The sequence below is a fragment of the Phaethon lepturus genome, unplaced genomic scaffold, assembly GCF_000687285.1.
Source record: "Phaethon lepturus isolate BGI_N335 unplaced genomic scaffold, ASM68728v1 scaffold19849, whole genome shotgun sequence".
Taxonomy (NCBI): Eukaryota; Metazoa; Chordata; class Aves; order Phaethontiformes; family Phaethontidae; genus Phaethon; species Phaethon lepturus.
In genome coordinates, this window is record NW_010561485.1 from 1 (window position 1) to 25,110 (window position 25,110).

Below are 25,110 nucleotides of genomic sequence, written 5' to 3' on the forward strand. Positions count from 1 at the left end.
TTGCCCTTGGTGAAGGCATGCTGGCTGTCTCCAATCACCTCCCTACCCTCCATATGCCTTAGCATAGGTTCTAGGAGGATCTGTTCCATGATATTTCCCGGCACAGAGGTGAGGCTGATGGTTTGGTAGTTCCCAGGGTCCTCCTTGCTAATACTTCTTTCAAGAATGGGTGCAGTGTTTCCCTTTTTCCAATCATCAGGGACTTCACATTACTGCCAGGACTTTTCAAATATCATGGAGAGTGGCTTGGCATCTACATCAGCCAATTCTTGGAACTATGGGATGCATCTTGTCAGGTCCTATGGACTTGTGCATGTTCGGGTTCCTCGGGTGGTCTTGAACATGATCTTCTCTTACAGTGGGAGGAACTTTGCTTCTCCAGTCCCCATCATGCAGTCCATCCCCTTGAGAGGTGTGGGAAGAGAGACTGCCAGTGAAGACTGAGGCAAAGAAGTTGTTGAGTACCTCAGCCTTCTCTTCATCCGTTGTTACCAGTTTGCCAGTCTTGCTCATCAAGGGGAGTACGCTTTGTTTGACTTTCCTTTTCTGGCTGACACACTTGTGGAAGCCCTTCTTATTATTCTTTGCATCCCTTGCCAAGTTCAGCTTCAGCTGCGCCTTTGCCCTGTTGACCTCATCCCTACAAATCCAGGCAGCGTCTCTGTACTCATCCCAGGATACCTGTCCCTGCTTCCACTGACTGTGCATTTCCTTCTTGTCCTTTAGTTTGCCAAGCAGGTCTCAACTCAGCCATGCTGGTCTCTTGCCTTCCTTTACTGATCTCTTACACCTGGGGGTTGCGGGCTGTTGTGCTCCATGGAAAGCATCCTTAAAGATCTGCCAGCTCTGTTCTGCTCCCTTGTCCCTGAGGGTAGTTTCCCAGGTGATCCTATTGACTAACTCCCTGAAGAGCTGGAGGTTTGCTTTCCTAAAATTCAGGGTCCTGACTTGACTCTTTGCCTGTCCTATATCCCTCAGGACTCTGAACTCCACCAGTGCATGATCACTGCAGCCCAGGCTGCCTCCAGTCTTGACGTCACTTAGCTCACTTGTGTTGGTGACCAACAGGTCCAGTATGGCATTCCCTCTGGTAGGGCGCTCTATTACCTGGCTTACAAAGTTATATTTCATGCACTGCAGGAGTCTCCTGGATTGCCTACAGCTCGCCGTGCTACTTTTCCAGCAGGTGTCTGTCCAGGGGTGGTTTAAGTCCCACGGCAGGCAAGAGCCTGCGAGTGCGATGCCTCCTGTAGCTGGACTAAGAAGGCTTCATCAATGGACTCCCCTTGATTGGAGTTGTTATCTTGGGTTGCTCTTTTTCAAAACAGTCATAGTAACTATTTTCAAGTAACAGATCAGAAAATCTGAGGAGGGAGTATTTTGAAAACAGGAAAACATTTCATTACCTGACAGACTTCCAGGTCTAGAGTCTTCTGTGTAGCAAATAGCCCCTTTGAATTTGGAGTTGGGGAAGAAGCTTATTTTGTATCCTACCTACTCATTTTCATAATTAATAAAAAGTTACTGTATAGTTTTATGAGAGAGTGGGAAAGGAGGAAATTGCAAAGGCACACTTGTTACAGAAATAAACCAGTAGAAATTGTTTAACTCAATTAAACAATGATATGTTATGATAGCTTGAGGAAAGTTATTCCAGGTAGAAAATATTACCTGTACCGATTCTTTAAATAAATGACCTTTTAAATATGTGAAAATAATAACGTGAGTAGCAAGGTATTTTTGTTCTGCTCTCATATTACTGACATCCATATCCACTACTTTGCAACTATGCTTCATTACAGCTCAGTTCTACAGTAAGGAAAATGGCAAGCTGTACCATATAAAGTACTTTTCAAAAGATTAATTGGCCTTTAGTAAAGAATACAGACTATTCTTTAGGTGTTTTTCCAATACCTGCATTTCTAAAGGCTTTGACATACTTGTTGTTCAAATACTATTCCGATAATAGTATTTGAAGTTTTAACCAGCTGTGTGTCTGTGGCTGTTGAAATCATTTGGGATTGCCAGATGACCTACAATATCTTCTGTCTTCAATCAGCTTCCCAAACAGCCTCCTGAAAAAGCTCATCCTATAGCCTTGTAGGAGCTGGTACTGGCACAGAGGTCTTAGAAGCACAGTCCTGGGAAGAGAGGAGAAGGCTTAACAGACTAGACTTAGATCAGCTTTTGCTGCTGTGGACCGCAAATACTCAAATAGTTGTGGTGTTAAGTAATTGGCAGGCTGTTTGTGCAACATCAAGGTATCACTAACTGCTGATACATGGCTTTCTATATCACTTCGTGTTATAAAGTTCAAATGATAGAGTGAACTTTTCATTATGTCTTGTAGTACTTGCGGCATATGGAACCACTTTTGTGTTTGAGGTTGAAATTTTTTTGGACAGGGTTGTTTTAGTATGATTTATGCATTACTGCTTAATAGAATGTGATTTGTGCTCTTTGGGAAGTTTATTTCTTTAAATGCTGTTACAGCAGAGCTCAAAATAAATGTTTCAATCAAGCAAATAAATACAAGTGAAATCACCACTTGAAATATCTGTGTTAGATATTGGTTAGATAATAATAAAAGCTTTTGATTTTGTTCACGGCCTAAATTCATAGGAGAAAATTAGGAACTCTCAAATTCTTGTTCTTAATTTTCTCTTCCTTAAATGAAATTTAACCTACGGTGTTTGTTACTTGTTATTATAGAAGAGAAGAAAACAGAACTGGAATATAAAATATATCAAGGGATTTCTGGGAGCACAGAAAATACTGCCTTTGGTTCTGTAGCTCATCCTGTTTGGTTTTGGGGTTGGTTTTGGTTTTTTTTCCAGTACACTTCATACATGTATTTACCAACTGAGAGCTTTGGCTATGAGAACTATAAGCTGGGCTAAATGAGGCTCAGAACTGAGCAGACTGAGGTGCTGCATCTGAGCTGCCACTTGAAATGAAAACAACATTCTTGCACTAGGTCTCATCAGACCTCTATCAAAAATATGGATGGTGGAAAAATTAACTTTTGAAAATCAAAATTATTGTTTGACTTTGTCAGTATATAAGCTACAAGTAAGAACTGGTCTCAAATGTTCACAAAAAAATGAAATACTTGTGCACATCAGCATGTATACTTACATATGCTTTTTGTTAATAAGTATGATCAGGAGTATTTTTAACATGGATTGAAGTTGGCAGCCACTAAAAAAGCTACCACAGCTTGATTTCTTCCTTAACTCAAACGATAACTGCAAAATGTAGTCTGTAAACTTGTTTAGTGTGCCTTGAGAACTATAATCTTGCTTGGAATGCGCTAAGTTAGACTTTGATCACAGTAACAGTCGTTAACATTGGCAAGAACTAAGTAGAGTCAATGCACTCTGTTCTCAACTGCTGTAAAACTTGAACTTTCCAAGATTGCTGGCTCCCTGGGGCATTAAAATTTATTGTTGAAGAAGAACCATAAAGGAGCTTCCCTTTCGCTCCTGCCAAGAACATGTGGTGGGATTTTTACTTAAATAGACCATATTCCTCAGTGTTTCTTCTGAATAATCCATAGTCTTGTAAAAGAACCATTTGCATTTCAGGAGAATATAAAATCAGTTATATAACTGTTTTTAAGATTATTTTTGTTTAGCTTAGCGTTACAGAACAAGCATGTAATCTCTCTTGTAGAAGCAATGATGTTGCCTAAAAACGTTAGCTAGCTTTTTCTCTTTTGCAGCCTACGCAGTAAAAGTGTACAAATGAGCTTACTAGAATCATGTGAAATGTTTTGGAAATTATACTTGGTCGGTCTTTGACTCATTGCATTGCCCTGTTATTTAACATGTCAGTGTTTCAAAGACATGCGTCAATCTTATTTCTATACTTTACTGAGCAAATAACTAATAAGGTATTAATACAGTATTGCTCTGAATTGTTATTCTGGGTCTTGTGCTTAACTGTAAAATCTGTATGAAGGAACTCTGATTCCTAAGATGAAACATAACTATAGAGGATATTCGCACCCATAAAGCAGCCCATGAATTTAAATAACAAGTAAGTAAGAAATAAATAACAAGCGAAAGTAAAAAATGTTTCAACAGTTTTGCATCCAACATCTCTACCAACCAACTGCCATAAGTGGTTTTTCTTTGGTTTTTTGTTTGTGGGTTTTTGGGTTTTTTTTGCATCTCTCCAATCCATAGCGCTTCCAGTGCTGTTCTTGCACGATCTGTGTAAGAGACAGTAAGCAGCAGGCTTTAGCCTTGTGTTTGCTCACTGGCATTTTAGCATGCTGATAACGACAGGTGATGGTTGAGTTCACACTCAACCTCTTCCCCTCAGGCAGAAGAGGAGCTGATTTGGCACTAATTTGGGGGAAAAAATAATAAGAACTTACAATCTTTAAGACTGCTAACATTTTACCAATGCGGCTGAAGCTAAATAGTGGGCTAAAACTACTCGGAGAATTGATGTTGCATCAACTGACTTTGCTCAAGGAAGCATGCTAAAAATATGGTAATTGGGTGTGCAACAATGATGTTCAATTTATTTTAAGGTGAAAAATATTACACAGGAAAAACTATTTGAAAAATCTATTTAATTAGGTTTTGCAGAGCTCCCTGACCTTTGGGATTTTCTTTTTTGTAATTCTACTACTTTTTGATCACAGAAGTCACCATTGTGATAAATCTAGCTTGACTTTTGTCTAACATAGGCCATAGAACTTAAATTATGTCTCTGAGAGAGATAAAATATCACTAATTTTTGAAAGGTTTTTTGGGTGCTCTGATCTCAACATTTTTCTCATCTTTAAGCTATTTCTTTACCCATATGTCTAGCAAAGTAATATTCTTGGGATAGTGTCCATTCTTAATCGTGGATTGAATTGACATGGGGAACACTGTGAAGTTTTCTGTTTTACCAGCTGCAGAAATATAAATTAAACTTACTGGCACACAAGCTGATCAACTAGCAGATGTAGCCCAATTCAGTTTAAAAGCTGTAGTCTCAGTTTCAATGCATATTAATGCTGATAATTGTAATGTTGACAAAACAAACAGGTCTGTAAAGAGTGGGGTTTATGAACCTTAACTTCCTAAGAATTTGCATGTTGTGCAGGCTTTTGTTGCATGTGAGGGAGTTCTAGTTCGGAACAAGGCGTTTTTTGCAGTTGAAATGTTCATAATGTCTGTTGTTCCTGTCAATTCTGTGGTGTACAGCTGCAGATGAGCTCATGAAGCAGCTTCTGCCTCTGTGGAATACTTCCTATATAAGGGTCCTCTTCCCTGTCTGGCTGCTTATCTTCTTTAAAAGCTTGAAGGAACTTTAATCTCTCTCAAGATTTCACCACCACCAAAACAGGCTTGAAATGCTGTTAAAAGATTAAAAACACTTGTGAATGAAAGAGGAGGAAGAGGATCTTTTCAGATACTGTGATGCATAGATTTAATTTGCATGTAAAAAACCCACTACGGATAATGACTTCTAAGGCAGAAAAACACTATTACATTTTGAGCTGTAATACAGATCCTTTAAAACACGGTTTAATTCAATAACAAGCTATTACTTAAGCAAATCATAAAAAAGCCTCAAAAAGTGGTGGGGGAAAAATTATAGATATTAAGTACATCCTCTCTGAATATAATCTTAAGACTATGATAACTTTTATATTGCCCATTTGGCTGGAAAAGTTGCACTTTCTATTGTCCCTTCAACCTTCCCCCATTTCTACTACAGGGCTTATTGTATAAGAACTGTATAAGAAAGCCACAGACATTTAGTTTGTTGGGAGAAGTTGTTGCCTGCTCATGGACCAGCTCAGCTGAGCAGATGCAGAACATGTGGCAGGGCCTCTGATCCTGGGGTTGTGCATATGAAACAAAGGCCAGGACTAAAAGTATTGTATCTCCTTCTGTTTCCCAGGTTTCCAGTGATGTTGGTATGCAGTTAAAGCTCATTTGATCTCTGTCCCAGTGCAACTATCATTTAGTTCTACACAGTGACACAACCTCAAAATGGAGGAAATAAGAAAGCCACAGTCCCAGCATAGTTTGTCAGCTGATGGACAGGGAAGCTTACTTAGAGGAAGGTGACATGGGCTTGAGCTTTCCGCTGAGAGGATGTCTTGAACTTCAGCTTCCAGATAGATGAATTTTAGTTAATCAGTAATAAATATTTCTTAGAAAGAAATGGTAATGCAATACTAGATGCTGCTTTGTCCTGTCAGGTCTTCAATGCATTAGTTGTGGACTGAGATATTTTGCTGGATTGGGTTCCCCAAACAAGATGAGTAGACAGATCCCTGTTTCTAGACCCTGACAGGTTTGAGTGTGAGCCAAGTCATGAGCTACTCAGAACTATCAAACTGCTGCACTTTTAGGTATGTGCAAAAGCACAGCTCTTAGTGCCTGACAAACGTCATAGGTATTTCTTTTAGATCTTAGATTTAAATGGCTCTAGGCTTTAATAACAGCTATATATGGAAATGAGTTTTGGAATGGCGCAGATAATTGCATGAGCATTTTTTGAACCTATTCCATGAAGCTTTTAACTTGTTTATAATGTATTGCTTGCATTACAAAACATAAACTTAATGTGCTTACTGGTTTATATGACAATAATACTCAGTTCTATTTCAGGGGTTTTGTTTTACCACTTCACATATTTGACCTGCTACAATTTTCAGCACAGAAATATGCTCCTGTGATCTTTTAATCTTGTGAATTTAGTCTAATTCTCTCTTCTCTGCAGTTTCTAGCTGTTAATAAGTCTTGTTTGAACAGAGTGTCTCAAGTTATGCTTTGTCTTCCACATTTTAAATTAAATGTGAAATGTACGACTTAAATACACATCTCCAAACAAATGATATAAACATGAATTTCATATTAACATTGACATGTAATTCTCTTTTTTTAATATTCAGTTGAAAACAACTTCAGCTGACACAGCTTAATTTGTACTTATTATTAAAGCAATGCATGGAATTTTCTGGCTATTGCAGCCTTGTTAATTAGACATCATTCAGTATTAACTTTGCTTTTCCAGAATTCCTATGTACTGTCTGTTGAAATTTCACTCTTACAAATGCAGAAGTGTATTTTCAGTGGGGAGGAAGTTTCTCCTTGTCTTGGTAGATCTCATTAGGGGACCCACTAGTACAGAAAGTAAAGGATAAAAAGATTCAATGAGTGGAATTCAAAATGAGGACAAATACTGACCTAGAAATCTTAAAATATTAGTTGCCTTAAACTGCATTCTAGGTTATAAATTTAGGTCTGAGAACTTATAAGTCTTTTCTGGTCTCATGACCTTCAGGCGTTTTTAATATATTCTCATTATTTTAGTGATATTAGCCAGAAAACAAAGAAATAAGTGCAATCATTAAGAACAATAAAAATGAAGAATTGTGGTAAATATGGCAACAAAAGTAAAAAAGGCTTTATAAAAAACATCTTTCAATATTCTGGACATCCCTGTACTGTTAAACAAATCTTAAATTTGGTATTGTTCAAAGTCTTATTAATGGTTTCACAGTAATTACACTAGGAGTGCTAAAAGATGGTCTTTTTTCAGAGTAAAAGTATACAGTTTAACAGTTTCCAGTTAATGGAATGCATGAAAGCCAGAGTAAATTCCTACTCTCAACAAGTTTTTCAGTTTAATTTTTTTAACTATTTCTAAGTAAAGAGTTACTATGTTAGTCTTCCTAGAATCTTCAATAATCTTGTCTGATTTGACAGCAGAAGCTTACGAAATTGTAAAACATAATGTAGCGTGTCTTGCCTTTTTATTGTGAACTCTCTAGTCAGCAAAGCTCTTAAATTTCTGCCCTACAGCAGGTTCTAATCTTACAGGTTCCTCCCTCCATAGGGAGGTCTCTGGACTGTGAGGACTTCTAGGAGCAGTGTTTTTATCAGTCATTTCTTGGAATTTTCTTAGGCAAGCTGAGAATAAGTTGTTTTTAAAGTCATCTGATACATTCTCTAAATGTAAAATGTCTCACTTTAAATCAGTTCTTCAAATGAAGAATTTGGAAGAAAAATCAGTAGTACAGATAAAGTACAGTAGTACAGATAAAGCCATTAAAGTCTTGTAAGCTTCTCTGACTTGTAGAAATATTGTTGTTGCTAAATTTCTCTTTCTTCATATAGTTACAGTTTGGGGTTGGAGGTTTTCTGGTTTTGTCCTTAAAATTTTATGTGGAGCTGCTGAGACTTAGGGGTGGATCAGAAGCTAGTAGGAGAAAAAACCACCCTGTGACAAACCTGTGGAAAGCTCTATTGTCTGGACAGGTTACAAGATTTGATAACACTCCACGCTTATCTCTGAGCTCTACAGTTTCTACTGTACTTGATGCTTGCTCTTCATGAAGAATTCCTATCCCTGTCTTTGTTCTTTAAGGTCAGCAATATGGGAGCAGAAAGAACCAATTCATTGCCCCACTCTTGAGAGGAAAAGGGAAAGGAAATGAATTGCTTCAAAAATAACACACACAAAGTAAATGCTTTTGACTGGCACTTGTGCACTGATTAAAAAATGTGAAAATTTTTTCAGAGAAGCTATTTAGTGCTCAATTTTTGAAGTCTACTAGAATCATTCCATTGAATGCATAATGTGGGACATACCTTAAGGAACTGCCGTTTCTATTCTGCTTGCATACCTTTAACGGATTCACAAGCAGATGGCAGGTCTCAGTGCAGTTAAGTGGGATATCATCGGTGAGTAATTGTGTTTTCTAGTGGGGCTCTGCAGGGATTGGTTCTAAGACCTGTACCATTAAACTTCTATCAGTGACATGGAAGACTACATAAAAATACACCCCAGAACGTACAGGCAGTGCAAAAAGGTCAAGAGATCGTAAAGCGCAAGACATCAACACAGGACAGTCTGGATTGCTGTGTAGGTTAGCTTCAAACAAAGGAGTATTTTTCTGAGGCCAAATAAAAGCTGTGTAATTAGCACAAAAGATAAACTTTATTTCCTGACTGAAGGTGAAGGGTTCTCTGAAAGACTGAAGATGATATTGGGGATTTTCGTATGTGCTGAGAGGAGAAAGTAATGGTGGCCAGATGAACTAATGTAATCCATTGTTCCATGTTCATGTCATCATTAAGCAGGACTGGAAAGGTTGCCTTTTCGTTTAGCACTAATGTATTTAGTAAACTGTATGAATGTATTACTTACGATATAGACAGGACTGATTGAAACTTTGATTTGTTCTGATTTATTTCAGTAGTAAAGTGAGTATGTCCTGATCCAAACAAAACTTGAACTTGTTGTCTGTGGCCTGTGTGGGACAAGAGCAAAACTAAATCATCACAATGGTCCTTTCTGGTCTTAATAAATTTACTGTAACTTTGTCAGTTGCAGCCGAGAGTCATTTTTAATACTTCTGTGGTCTTTCTTCTAATAGTAACAATTTGAATGGTTTAACATAGTCCTACTGCTTCCACGGATACTAAAGGGATCCTGAGTGTTAATGGCAATACTGCCACTGGCCTGCTATTTTAGAAGAATAGGTGAAAAACTTAGGAAGTTGCATACCTCACCACGGTAAGCTTCCCTTTTCCTTTGCTTTCCTTTTATGTTAGACATGGAACATTAAAGAAACTCTGGGTTTGGTTATAGTAGTTACTTGATTCATTCTAAATCCCAGAGTAGCACAATCTAGCTTTCCCAAATTACCAAAGAACTGTTGTTTACAGTTTTGTAGCTGTAGACAAAACTGATCACTCTGTTTTCAACTATTTCTTCCATGACATGATACTTTAAAACCCTTTCCTCCTCACTTTCCAACAGTCTGTCTCTTAAATAAGTCACTTAACTTGTGTTCGTATTATGAAGTTCACTGGGTGTGAATAACCTCTAGCTTATCTGGTGATGAACTTCAGATTTGGACCATGTCTTTGCTTATTTTCATTGTTCTTTTGTTTTCTCATTGAAATTCAACACATTCTTGACTATTATCAATGTGATTTGATCAGTTAAGCGACAGTATCATGAATATTGGACACCTTTGCAGTTGCCTTTTTAGGTATGTAACTTCAAGTTTAAGTGGGCTAAGTATGTTCTTTTTTAATGTTTATGTAGTCGTCATCGTCCTCGCTGTCTTCACCACCATCCTCATCGCAGCCTCAGGTTAGCCACAGCAGAACGAAGGCTTCACCATTGTGTCACTCTGCATCCCTCTCCTGGGCCAAACGTAATCATATAGGTCCTGCAAAGGCTACCAGTCCGTCAATCCGTCTTCGTCGTTGGCGGCCCTTGATACGCCTTCCATCTGTTGGGCTTCATTCTGTTGTAAGTGTAGTCCATCTTCAGTCTTTTCTTACTCTGACATGACTGGCCTTCTGCCATGTAACTTCAGTCTTCAAGGCATCATTTTTTGTTGGGGTCTTTCTCTACCATTCTTAGGATTTCTTTCTTCCTTTTTTTTTTTTTTCCTTTCCCCAATGTCAGACAGCAAAAGTACATCACTCCATTCTTTGCTGTCCAGGTATTTTTGATTCAATACACGTGCCAAATCATTTCCAAAACATAGATGAAGTTTGCCCTTCATGAAGTGTCCTTTTTTTTTTTTTCACCATAGGGTCTACATCCAATCTCTTCACCTCATCTTCATGATCTTTCATTTGGATGTGCTAAACCAAGGGGCTTCTAATTCTAATTCTGATATTATTTCTTCTGTGTTTGAGACGTGGTTTATGTTCTCATATCCTAAACCTAGTCTCCTTTTCTTTCATTCTAAGTCTTGCTTAATGGTCCCTGGGTATTTCAGTAAAGATGAAAATGTCTCCTGTAATCCCAAGGGGCTGGCTTACTTTCTCACTCGACATCTGTTTCTTTATCCAGTTTGTACACCTACATTCTAGTTGAAGGTGAATACATTCTATTAAGAAAAGCTTGTAATCAAGTATCTTACTTACACTTTTTTCCTTCTTCACCCACAGGACACAAATATATCTTGAAAATATAGAAAAAAAAATAACAGACACAGATTAGCCAATATCTATAAACTGTCCTATGACCACCATCAGAAACACTACACTGAGTGGTTCAGTGGCATTTCATCCTGCTTTTAAGGAGTGATTACACTTTTAGTACACACACACAAAAAAATATCTTGATATGTAGAAGTGGATTGTCTTAAATGAAAAACTGGGACAGGGATTTTTGGTTTTTATCATTCTTTGGTAATGACCACATTGTGTTACTAGAAATTCTTATTTGAGGTACGTGGATTTTTTTTTTTTACTGAGGTGAAATAACTATTCTGATTACAGTCCAGATAATTTCCTTTTTCATAGAGATCTGTCTTTCTAGATGTGGAAATCATTCTTAAAGTTTTATTGCTATTAAAATTTAGTGTCCAAATGCTTCTGTTTCTTTATAGCTTTTATATTTTTATCCTGATAACTATCTCAAGATGAGACCTTTTTCCCAGACTCCTTTCTCTTTATGATAATAATAAGTGCTATTATTAAGTATCTAGTTCTCTTGTAATCTTCCGAACTATTGAACATTCTTGATGTTATAATTTGGAGCTAGTTAAATACCTTTAGGATTTGAGGAGGCAAGGAGTTTAGCACAGAGTTAAGTTCTCCCCAACTCATGCCTCCTCCTGCCATTTAATATTTATGCCATTAACATTGGCAAACCTCTGATATTTCACCTAGGAACTTTTTTGTTTAGCAAAACTTGGAAAATTCTACATCATATTTCTGTAATTTGAAACTGGGATCTTATAGGTCAAATTCATACATAAGCTTGCTGTTAACAAAACAACTTATTGAGGAAGACTTGCTTGAGTGTGCCTGCCTAGAACAAAAACATTAATTGAACATGAGTTTACTTCAACACTAAATAAACCATGACTTTTCCTGGGATGGACATTATACCATAATCTGTTTTGGTTATACTAGAAGACTACTGTTGGCAAGTTGAGAGTTTATATACTTCAGAAAATTTCTAAAAACAACTCCTCATCCATTAGCAGTGAGCATTTGCTTTGAAAATGTTAAAAAAATTCATTAAAAAAATAAGTGGCCTTCAATACAACTGTATCTGTCAAAAGAGAAGCTTGCCACTAAAAATAGTTTTAAAATGTTCCTCATTGACGCCCCTGAGATCCTGACTGTCTCCATCTGACAGATTAAAAGTGTCCTATATGCAAAGATTTACCACTGAATACAATATAGTCTGATAGTTATTGGTAGCTAAAATGTTGTTCTTGTCTTTACACTTCTGTGTAACATACCTTTCCAAAAAGATTCAAGAACACACAAACTATACCTAAATTAATTTTGCATGCAAAAAAACCCCAGCATTTTGGGCATTAAAGCTGTCTCAGTTGGCTTGATAATAAGTACTACCTCATTCTTCCAAGTTTTGTTCTGTTAATGCCCGTCAACAAGTAGATTAGTATAGCTCTGATCATTCTGCTAGATGTACAAAGAGGCTGAGCTGATCCCAGCATTCTATCAATATGTTCTAGTATTGCTTCTGTTAGGAAATCCATGAACTTAAATTTAAGGGCAAGAGGGAAACATCCCTTAAAATATGGTTGAACTTTCTTGTAGTTCTACGTACATTTCTACTACTTAACATTGACAGACAGGAAATAGATTGTTTCAGAGTTAAGAGCGGAAGTCTTAATGATGGGGGACTGTGTTTATGCTCCTTAAATAAAACCAGTTTTCCTACTTGAAAACTTTCCTTGACTCTTTAGAGTAGGTTTCCAGATGAGTTAAGAACATAAAAACTTAAAAAAAAAAAAAAAAATATGGAAGTACTGTCCTGAAATGTTCTATGCAAACCTGATAAATTGCAGTTGATGTGGCAGATTTTTAAGCTATATAGGTAACAACATACTTCATTAGTAATGTTGACTTTTACTCAATCCTTGTAGTGATTTCTTATTCTTCCAGCTCATCTGTTCTTTTAGTTTAGTGTCTCTGCTTGCCTTAGGGTCATTTTGCTGCCTTTTATATATCAAGCTAATCTCCTAATTCTTTTTTCTTTCCTACACTTCTCAAGTTGGAAAACGTGCTCTTTTTTCTTCCCATTTACTCTTGTGTCAGACTGAAGTTCCTGTTCTTTAAAGGAATACCTATTTAGGGCAGCTTACTGCTGAATAAACCTTTTTGCTTATGGCTCTAAAGGGAGATTTGTGTTTGTATGAACGTTCTGTATCCAGATACTCTGGTCATTGATGGAGCCCATCTCTGAATTTCATCTTCTTGCTTGACATCCTCCCATTCAAAATCAGATGCTACTCTCCTGCAGCTTGGAATTGTACCTCACCTGACATGTGCCTATTCTAGCTACAGTTGGGGACATAAGAGTTAATAAGCTTGAGACAGCTTGTCTACCATGACAGCATGGTAGATAAATACATAAGGCAATGCTTAGCAAAGAAACTTCTTGTCCATTCTTGGGTCAGCATTCAAGACAGTCCATCAGCACCTTTCTTAGGGAAATTATTTTTCATTATTCTAGACAAGGGATACCTTGATCTAAATTAAGCTATGTATGTTCAACTCTGAAACTCCAGAACATTTCAAATACCATAAACTCACAGCAGTGTATTGAGCATGAATATATCACTGTTCTGTAAGAGTGAGCCAGAAATAATCTTGCTGAAACTTGTGATCATCGTTCCAGTGGTCTTTGTTTTAATTGCAGTATTTTAACCAGGATTCAAATGTCTTTCTCAGGCCTACACAGTACATTTGCCCAAGCATGTTCCATGCTTCAAAATGGAAATTACAGATGCCTAATCTATCCAATAGCAATTGCATCACTTTTTCCCCTTTACTTCAAAATTTACTGAATCCAAACCATACCTAATGCTCTGTTGTGTAAGCTTCATTTTTTAATATCTTTTTCTTTGTCTTTTTGTAACTTCTTGTGAGTGAAATTGTATGGTTAAACTCCTAAGTTTTTTCTTCTCTTAGACTCCAGTTACTTTTGTCATGATCTTTCCATTGGATCCAGCTGAAACTTTTTATTCCTTGAGGTTGTGCAAAACTGTCTTTTCCTCATCAGTCTTTACTGCTCTTCTTCCAGAACCTGACAGACTCTTGATGCCAATTTCTTGACTTTACCAGTCACTACCTGTAATACAAAGCATTCTCCTAAACTGGTTTCTGAGACTTCTTGCTTCACTCTTTTCTCTCAAGAGCAAGTGTAAGGAAATAATAAAAATACAAGCTTAAGTTGGAAGAAGTCGCCTGAAATCTGTCATGTAACATTGAACCTGGTTTTTATAATGTGGTCTTTCATAAGTAAATTTTAAGCAGAATGCAGTGAGGACTTGTTCAGTATGTCCTGAGAGCAGGACAATTCTCCTCCCTGCCACCCCCCCCACCCCTCAATTGTGTGTCCCAGAAATGCAGTTTTGGGGAAAAGAAACAAAGCTGCACATCAAGTTTGAACAGTTTTGTTTGAAGCTAGTAACATTTGAAGATCAAAAGATTTCAAATGCATGAAAATTGAACACTGACTTTAGATTGGGATAATGGTCTAAATGCATTAAGCAAGATGAACTGTGTAGGTGATGAAATATATACATTATTAGACCAGCTGATATGATTGGGCAAACAGTGATATAGGGGTGTACTATTGAGTTTCTGAAGGTTAGTGCAACAACAAGAAAGAAGACTGGTAGTTCATGAGGAGAGGGCAGTATGCAGTGGTGAAAGGTAAAATCAAGGAATTTCTCAGTACAACAAGAGGGAATAGGAATTGTTACCATTTGTACAGAAAAAAAACTTTGGGAAGTACCATTTTAAAAATTACTGATTGGAAATCTGCTAGTGAAGAACAGAAGAAATCTAGAGGTGTTGCTTCAATAACATGAACTAATGGATATTGACCTGAGACAAGTCAATTAAAATTGACTTCTCATAGCAGTCAGCAATTGTTTGTTATTTAATTTGAATGCCCAGGTTAGCAGCGAAAGCAGCCAAATCCTCTGAAAGATTGGGACTCGGTCACTTAAGTGCGTTTAATGTGGTATCCAAATTTAGAGGGCACGCCAACCTTGGCTGTCACTTTTGTGTATGAGAGTCGGTATTCATGAAGATATGCTATATTATTATCATTGAGTGTTATCTCAATACCTCGAGAACAAATTACAGGTGAGATGATGTTCTCAGAACAATCACTTTGAGCACTAAGCTTTTTGCATTTTTCGTCTTCAAATCAGTGTCAAGTCTACTGGTCATTATTTTTCTCTCTCTCTCTTTTTTTTTTTTTTGGTGTCTTTTGAAGAGATAAATTAGAAAAGTGATATCCACTAACCCATGCTACTAAAACTTACTTCTTATACTAAGGTTGAAACCATAACATAAGCTTCTATAAGCTACCCAAGATGCTGGTATTTGTCCTCTTTCTGTCTTTTCTGGATGGGAAAGAAATGTAAATTTTCTTCACTGTGTGCTACAGCTATTCAGATGACTTGAAAAATGAGTCTTGAATCCTATAGGTTAGTTCTAAATCCTGATTAGACAATAATCTTATTTAGACTCCTGTGTCTTTCTCCTTCCTTGTGGTTCATACATGCGGTCATTCAAATCTGCTGTCTCCTTTTGCACGTTGAGTGGGCTTCTAAGTGAAAAACTCTAAAGGAACAGGTCATCCCAACACTTGACCGATGTTTATGTTACTGTGGTCTTTGACAAGAAGAGTAATCAAGAGAAAATCCTCTGTAATTGTTCTGAAAATACTACCTAGTGATGAGCATGTAGGCAGACTTCTTGTTCTTTTAAGCATTCACATAGACTGTTCATTAAAAGCTGAAACCTTGGCCAAAGGTGTAGCTTTTCAAGGAGACCACCAAAGGCATCTCCCTGAAGCTGACATTCCCTCCTCTTCTTTCCATTGCTTTGAAATTTAAAATCTTCTGGTTCAAGTGTTAAAATTTCTAGAACTTCCCAGCAAGGCAGAAATTGGCCTGACTAGGCTTCTTTTCGTGTGTGTGTCTGTGTGTGCATGGGCATGCACGCATATGCAATGGATGCCTTTTTGTGTCCCTAAGGAGGAGTGGGGGGGATTTTGAATCAGGCTTATCACATTGGGAAAATTTAATCCAGTTTACTTGTTTGCCTAAGTCATAAGCAACAGATTTTTATAATACAAAAGGTTAGGTCATCTTGACTATTCAGACACTATTGTTTCTCTGTGCTTATGATGATGCAAATAATTGTCTGTAAATAAAAAAATATTGAAATCTTAATTTTTAAAGAAATGCAATAGATCTACTTTGTAGTAAATTTACTACTATCTACATTAGATGAAAAGAAGTCACAAGGGAAGGAGACTGTCTACATTACAACATGTGGTAGAAACTTTAATAATGGCATGGCACTTTTGTTCTCTATGAGGTTGGGGAATTAAAAATGGAAAAAACCAACATTTCTCACGGGTTTGGCAATAGCAGTTAATGAAAGCATGTTATTTACATTAGGCACGTACGAAAACTCAGCGGGATTCTCTAGAAGTCTGTCTTCAAGTAAACTCATTGAAAAATTAATCATGGGGTTTTTTGATGGCTTCCCTATCTATCTATCTTCTAGCGTTCTAGCTCAACATTCCAAGCATGCCAAGTGTCCCTCTCTATAGAAAAGGTCTTTACTGGAAGCTGGCAAAGAACTCAACCCTCAAAATGGCGAAAGGGACAACTGTATTTTGTTCTAAATGTGAGCAAAACCAAATCTTGAAAATCTCAAAGTCCTCTGAAATAGTGGTACTTTGGACTTGTCTAGTTAATGTCTGTGATTCTATGAACGAGAGCCCAGGTAGTGTGTGTTCAGACACAAACTTTTAATTGCTAAGCCATTTTCTTCCTAAAATTAGACTAACTGGCAATAGTCTTTCCCCTAACCCTGAAATTCCTTAAGCCCAGATTTTCCAGTTGGTATGTTTAATTGGTAAGTGAACAGCCATGAAGTCATATGTCTATGTGAGGATTAGGTGGATTTGGCGAGGACTCTCAGCTTTGCCTGCCTGCACACTTGTAGCACCATGGTTTAGATGCCTCTAAACTGTTGGTTGAACGATGGCGTCTTGTTGTTATTCCCGTTGGTTGTCAGCTACCGTCTTGTGTGGTCTTCAGGAAGCTATGGAAACTTGCGGTACTTGGAAGTTTACAGCTGGGGTAGCCAAACTCTAGACGCTGCTTGTTTCCCTTGGTTTTCTTTCTGGCTCTATTGGGCCTTCTGCAAAACAGTATTCTCAAAGGCAATTACTTATGCCATTAGGGAAAAAGACTCATTGGCGTTCTGGTGCAAAGGTCCTCTTGTCCCTTTGATAGTCATCTCATCTTTAGCAGCAGGGATGCCTTTTCTCCATTCTAGGCCCTCTGAAACAGAGATGAAACGGGATATTTATGTTTTTCACACTTTAACTGGTCAAGGAGATGAATCTCAAATGAGAGTAAGGGGAGATTATGTGCTTTTTTGTTTTGGGTTTTTTTCTCTTCTTCATTTTTGAGCTTGCTACATAGAATTTCTGTAAGTTGTCAGAAGTTCTTCTGTAATGCTGTATTCTTCAGCGTTCTTGATGTTTTGAAGGACTTATGGTGACTTCTTGTCATCGGCTTTATTGTTGTGGTTGACTGCTACATTTCTTCAATTTAGATCATCTTTTTAAAGTCTTTTTTCATGAAGATCAGGAAGAAGGAAACTTTTAACCCAGTCTTGAAAAAATAATGTGACTCTAAGGTTCTACAACTTATTTTACACTCTAATCTGTTTCTGGTAAATTCTCAGATTTCTGGGGCACTTCAAGAAATTCACATAAGGTTTGTAATTACAAGGTGCAAGAAAACTGCATAAGGTGTATTTTCACAGAAGTCAGATTCTTAATAGTTTAAGAAAAACTCAGGTGCTTTTTCCCATTCCTTCAAACAGTATCTTTTTAAATTGTGGATCAAAGCTCTGATGCGGACTGAACAGATTGATGAGGAAACAAGACAATCAGTTGCTATTGAGCACAAGAGTGGTGATGCGCTGTTTGCCTCAGAAGTTTGAAAACCACTGCTTCGTGGATGCTGGGAATGTGTCCTGGCAGAGTACCGTGCTGTGCATTTTGTTGTGCTGAAAAATCTTTCGCTTGCTGTAGTTGGCAACAAAGTATGAGGCTAGATAGGTCTTTGCCATTTGTAACCATTTTTTATGTCACGTCACTTGATGCTGTGACATGTGTCACACTGCACTTCAGCCTTTTTTTGGCAGTGATGATGCCTATGATGCCACTTTGAATTTCAGAAGTCTCTGAGACAAACAGAGCCCTAGGCACCCCTGGTTATTTTCCTTCCTCGCCACCTGAGATATGTGAACTGTAACTTGGGAGCATCTGTTTCTTTCAACTGCCTGTGAGAAGGGAACAGGTTAACTATACTATCCATGGCTTAAGAAGAAAATTTTTTTTTTGACCAAGTGAATGTTTTCAGTTTTAAAATACTACAGGTTCAGCGTTCAGTCCTGCATCACTTTTTTATGGGAGTGGGTTAGTGAAAGAGTTGCTATTTATGACTATCTATTTTTAATGCTAATGTATTTGAGCTGATACTATTTCTAAATCAGTAATGAAAAATAAAGCTTTTATGTAGCACTGTAATTGGAAATACTTCCAGATACTTTACGGAAAAGGATTCTTACTGATCTGTGCATTTGCAGAAAGCTGCTTTGTATTCCAAAATGTTCTGCATTGTGACTTTTACCATTCTGTATAGATCCAGAATGTGCTTCTCACTTGTGATTTTTCTTGGCCAGGTGTTTTGAATATTATGATGGTATGTTCTCGTTAGTCATATTGTGATAAGAGTTTTAGTGAACACAGTTTCTTCTTGTTTTGTCTTGCAGGCACCAAGTATAGATGAAAAAGTAGATCTTCACTTTATTGCATTAGTTAATGTAGGTGGTCACCTCTATGAATTGGGTAAGAACACTTTTTATCCGCTCTCTCGATTTGTTTGAAACAAATACAAGTAGTAATGTTGTTAACTATCAAAGTTTGAGAGAGATTACTTGATTTTAATATAGAGCTGAAGTTCTTTTCAACTGCATCATATGGTCTGGGGGGTGTGGGGTTCTGTCAAACAATTGCAGCCTTCTTCCCAGTGTTTTTTGGGATTCTCCTTCCCTCATCTTCCTCCTATTAAGATAAAATGGTACAGAATACTAGACTGCCTCTAAACTTCCTTTATGATTTACAAGGACAGGAAGCAAGAAAGAATTGATGAACACTCAGTTTCAGAGAGGAAAGTACTGTTACGCTTATGTCCCTGAATTGCTTGTGGAATTAATAAATGAACTGTGTGCCTCTTTAGAAGTGTTAGCTATATTTTTAAATAGTATGATATAGTTTAAACTGAAATAATGTAGTCAGAATACTAGCAGATACTAATATTCTGTAACTCGTTTGTTACAGGCTGGTTATTTTTTGATCTAACTTTTTGTGGTCACTAGAGAGTTAACTGTGAAACAGTAGTCTCTGCCTTCTGAATTACAGCTATTTTTTTTTCTGTCTTCAGATTGTGTAGCACCAAGTTCTCCTCCGATATTCTCTAATGACTCCAATCTTATACATGTTGCTGGGCAACTAGGTTTTGCTGCAGGCACTTCAGAAAACTAGCGCGTTTTCTAGATCAGGATTTAAAAACTGCATGTCACTAGTCTTTCCTAACATAATTTTCACAGTATTTTATGGTGAGAACATTTTCATCTTTTGAAAATCAACATGTAATTAAGCAATGCCCTTATCAGGTGACAACTAGTCATAACCGGGGTATAAGCAGTATATAAGAAGTGCTTATGTTAATATTAAGGCGATCTAAGGGGTATTATCAGTGGCAAAACACGAACAATAGGCACACATTTCTGTATTTTTATGATACTGTATGTCTGTCAGTGAACTAGATCAAATAGTGAGGCAACTACTGGAGGATGCAATATAAAAATTTTATGACTCTAAATTTCAAGACATGATGGATGGTGCTCTCTTCTGAGTTGTGTGCTACTATTTCCATGTTACCTTTTCATTGTGCATTAATTTGCTTTTTAAGCACATCGCAGACTAGGATTACCATGTTTAGCTATTTTCCATAACTATAATACAGGATAAAACCCACTTGAATTTTTTGCTTAAATTTAAAAAAATAATAAAAGAAAGAAGCATTTAGCTCCACTGTATAGTGGAATGCCAATGCTACTATTTAATTTGTTCTTAAAATAACTTTTCTCTGTACCAGTGGAAAAAAGCAAAAAATACTTAAAAGAAAATTAAGAAGGTTTTTCAATTGATTCATTGGCTTCAGTCACTGTGGCCAGCATGTGGGCTTTGGCAGGCAGAAAATGCTAAGGAAGCACATGGATATTAAATGCTTATGATGTTTTTGCCATAGAAAACATGTTATTTATAGGCACATGAAATTAAAATGCTGTTCTGCCAAGTGTATGTTAAAAAAAAAAAAAAATTCAAATCAAACTTAGCTTGCAACAATACAGGGCATTCCATTCTGTTTCCCTAGCACGTTCTGAGGATTTTGTATTGTTTTATCTTCAATCATGGTTGTTAAAAACATGAACAACCTCTTGTTCATGTAAATCCAAAAGTTTTCTAACATTGAATCTACTTTTAGTTGTGGAAAGTGTAGTTTGGAAGCACTGTCAACTTTGATGGAATCTTTGGGGAGGGAAAAGTCTTTAAATGGGAGAACAGAGCCAAAAGAGAATTTGATCTAGCAAATACTTAAGATATCCTGACATATGTTCTCAGACTGTTAGCTTTTCACAAGTAACCTGAAACATGTTTGCATGAATGAAATTATTTTTAAAATGCTGAAAGTGACAATATAACATTATATATAACATTATAACAGTAACATTTCAGTTATGCCGGACTCTTCAAACTGGTGGTTTTGGTATTCTGTTCTGTTGTGGAGTCCCTGATCACAGCTGTCAAAGACCACAGATGCACAGCTGTCTGTCTGGGTATAATCCATTAAGTGCTGTTGAAATTATTCTTCTCTACTTGAAAAACTAGAGTAGTTTTTTTATACCAGCACTAAAACAATCACAACTTATAGCCTTAAAGTTTTCAAATAAAATATAAAAAAAAATATTTAATTGTTATGATTGGATTTTTTTTAATGTAACAGACTGTACAAAATTATACCTGTTGAAGCAGTCAACAGTGGAGGAGAGACCAGGGAATAGCTAGCTGCATGTGTGATTCTTTTATGAAAAATGAGGTAGCATTTTTGTAAGTGAAGAGCAAAGAATCTGTTCAAATGATTTTAACTGGAAAAATGAAGCTTTTCTAATTTTATAAATGTGTTGTTCAATGCTGCTTTGTGTTTCAACAGATGGGCGCAAGCCATTTCCAATAAACCATGGGGAAACTAGTGACGATTCTTTTTTAGAGGTAGGAATAGAAAACCTTCTTAAATGATGTTATGCAAAATTCTTGCTATATTTCCCCAAAATCTATTAAAAAATATATATTTATACACAAGTCTTGCTATGAGGTTGGATGAGGAATTCAGCGAGTGGGATGGTGAGGCAAAATTAGGTTTACTCAGTTTTAAAACATGGATTTCAGAACGCTCATCTTGTGACTCTGGATGACAGAGTATTATGACATGGTAACAAGAAATGTCAGAAGGGTTCACCATAACAGAAGACCAGACTGACTTTTCTTCTGTGCTGATACTTTCATATGCCCAGGCTTCTTTCAAATTGTACATGAGATGAAGTCATGACATTGAAAACTTAGGATAATTGTTCATTATCTTTCATTTAGTTATAGTTTGATAGGTGCCATCCTAGACAGAAGTTAATTTCCTTTCTGACACTTGCTAATAATCATTCTTCTCCTGTTTTCGTGGCTCCTTTTGGGTGGTTCTTTGTGTCAGGAGCTGTTCAGTTCAGAAATGAATTGGAAAGGAATACACTGAATTAGAAGGATAAACTGTCATCCCCACAGAATGATGCAAAGTTGAGGCTGAAAGAAGGCAATGCATAGATCTGACGTTTGTGGTACCCAGACTGGATTAGCTTTACAAAAGGAAGAAACCAGAGAAACTAAAAAACAAACAAAACCTTTTATAGTTTAGTAGCATAGACTAATGTCTGTAAAGTTTGCATACAATTTGTGCTTGTTTGGGCAGGGGGAGAGGCTGGATAAAACTTTCCTTTTTTCACATGTGGCTTTTTTCTGTTTTACTGATAACATGTGTTCTCCAGATTGCACCCTAAAGCTAGATGAAGGAATTACTTGCAATCTTTCACTTAGCCCACACAGCTTAGATCCATCTTGAGACAAAGGAAAAATTTCTGAATACAGCAGTACTAATAAAGGCAAACTTCAGAGATGCCCCTAGAAAGTCCAACAAGCAACATATCCGTTGCACAAAGTAATATTCAGTCACAAAAATCATTGTTGCTAAGGTTCCACATTAAAAACTTTTTGCTCTCTTATGCTGCCCATATGAGCACTGTAAATAATCTTGAATAGTGGTAACTCAGATCAGAAATACAGTTTATGTAAATTTGTTACACTATTTAGTAATCCTTTATGGAAAAACCCATTTTGAGCATAGTTTGTGTAAAGCATAATTTCATATTTCAGTTGTGGGATTTTTTAATAAGTGTAATCTATAATGTTTTTTGTTTTGTTTTGTTTTTACTTTTTTCCCTAGGATGCAATAGAAGTTTGCAAGAAATTCATGGAACGTGACCCAGAAGAATTAAGATTTAATGCAATTGCACTGTCTGCAGCTTAAAAGCCTTTTCCAGTGGGGCTAATCTATTGCAATGTATTGTAACAATAAAACTGTTGCCATATGTTAATATTACAAATTTTGATACTTCCCTAACATGTTGATTAATTGTAGCATACGTGAAATAAACTTTGCATCTGTCCTTGCTATATCTTGCTGCTTGTTCCGTAAGCAACTTTGGGTATCTATATACACGCATGCATTCTGTGCAAGACTTCTGTGTGGTGGGTTTTTCCCCTTCCACCCCCTTAAACATTTTGGGAATTACTCTCAGTAATATTTCATCAGAATAATGATGAGCTAGTTCAGAGCAGCATTATCATTGTCTCATTCACAGATAAGAGTTTGAGTGGAGTATGTGGTATGTTAATGGGTAAAAACCTGAAATATGAGGCTATCTCCATCTTTTAATTATAAAGATACAAGAATATCATAAGAAATTTTGCAGGTGACTCAAAAGACAAAGGCTTAGTGCATTATTTATAAATAAATATATGCAAGAAAAAAGGCAGAAAAAGGACTTTCTTCTTACTGTTGGTGAGCACTAATACTTTAAAATTATCTTGATCTTTACATTTTGAATAAAACTTCATTTTGTTTCTCAAGCCTAATAATGTTAATAAATAGTCAAAAAGCTTTAGTTAAACCAGTGTTTGCTATTTTTATATGTGGAAAAACAACATGGATTTTTGCCCCAGAAAAGCCACACTAGTAATTAATGCTAGTTCAAATAGTAGGACTGCAGAGGGCACTGACAGGTGAGTACCACAGTGTATCTCACCTAACTGAAATAAATGATAGAAAAGTAATGATTGCTGTAATGAAGTTTTGTGTAACAAGAACAGAAACAGACTATAGATTTTAAGACAGCCATGATGGTCATATACTTTTTCCCCCCCTTCAGGAATATCTGTTTTAAGTTTGTCATTACCGAATGCTATGTGATACCCTTCCCCTGTGCCATCCCTCCCACCCCACCCACTGGACCTTAGGGTACTGTTGACCAATTGCTACACTTACGTTAGTAACAACTTGGTTGGTTTTGGTTGGTGGGTTGTTTTTTTTTATTTCTTGTTTTTCTGGCTAAGCAATGTTCTGCTTTAGGACTCTTGTGAAGGTTGGTTTTGGTTAATGTGCATGTTTTTGACATTCCAGAGAAATATTCCTTATTTGTTGCTTTGAAGTGAAATAATTCAGGTTTGCTTCCAATCAAGACCGCTGCCAAAGGAAACTGAACCCTCCATGTCCCAGAGGGTGCTTTCATTCTCTATCAATTGTAGTTGCAGGAAAAATGAATGGGGTTATGCCAGAAGCAATCTGGCAAAGTTTTCCTTCTTTATGGAGAAGAAAGAGGCCTGGGAGTCTGTCTTATCACTTAAGAATATCTTTTGTACTCTAAAGAAAAATTTGGAGTGTCTGTCTAAAACATGTCACCTGGAGAGTCCACTAACAACAACAGTCTGTTTTCTGTAAGTGAGCTGCTTGGAAAAGTGAGGGGGAATAACAACACTAACAAGCTTCTATTTTTAAGCACTATTTCAGCCCAGTAAAATGCAGTATCATTAAGGCCTGGTTTATGTTGCTATGCTCATTAGTAAATACCTGAAACTTGCTTTTAAATAAAAATCAAAAGCTTTAGTAACCAAAGCAGCTGCATTGTCTTCCCGCTAATATCAGAAAAATCAAATAAAAGTTGTCACAATTTAATTGGAATATTGCATATTTTATGCTAAAGGTGACTTGAAGGATTATCTTTAAAATAAGCCATAGTTAATACAGATAATGTGCTTTTAGGGTAAGAGAAGAGTGAGGAAAGAGAGGAGGAGGAAGCGCAGTTCAAAGCTGTTAAACTAGCTACATCAGTTGTCTGCTTTAGGGAAATATTCAGACCATATATGGTCTTCAGTGTTTAGAAGATTTTGGTGGTTATAGGTGAGAAACGGAGAGGCTCTGGTTTTGTGCAATTATTGCAAAATCACTTCAGAACTGGAGCTTGAATTGAGTATGAGGGCTGATTAAGTGAATTCATGACAAAGGAAATCAAGGCTAGAATAGTAAACTTGGGTGGGATTTTTCATGGCCACACGGGAAAAATGCATCTTGAATCTTAAGTAAAAATTTATTTATAAGAGTAGTTAGTATTTTGGCAATGTGGTAGCTTTTACTTTTACATAGTCTTCAAATCAGTTGTCCTGCAGGGTAAGGTTTCCTTTTATTTTGTTTCACTTTCAGAGTTAATTTCTGGTTTATTAATATACAAGATGGTACTTATCAGTGAACATTGCTTTTGGAAAGGCTCTCAAAAGTTTGAGATGGCAAAGGAAGAGCAATGCACC

At 36.8% G+C, this 25,110-nt stretch overlaps 1 protein-coding gene across 1 annotated transcript; it reads left to right on the forward strand.

Moving 5' to 3' along the window:
- Positions 1-10,077: 10,077 nt before the first annotated feature.
- On the forward strand, positions 10,078-23,408 carry LOC104626172 (ubiquitin carboxyl-terminal hydrolase isozyme L3-like; the record flags this gene model as incomplete). Its single annotated transcript, XM_010294028.1, has 4 exons — positions 10,078-10,287; positions 18,855-18,930; positions 21,359-21,417; positions 22,694-23,408. Coding segments are annotated over 4 exons (429 nt in total), but the record flags the coding sequence as incomplete, so codon positions are not given.
- Between the last annotated feature and the right edge of the window lie 1,702 nt (positions 23,409-25,110).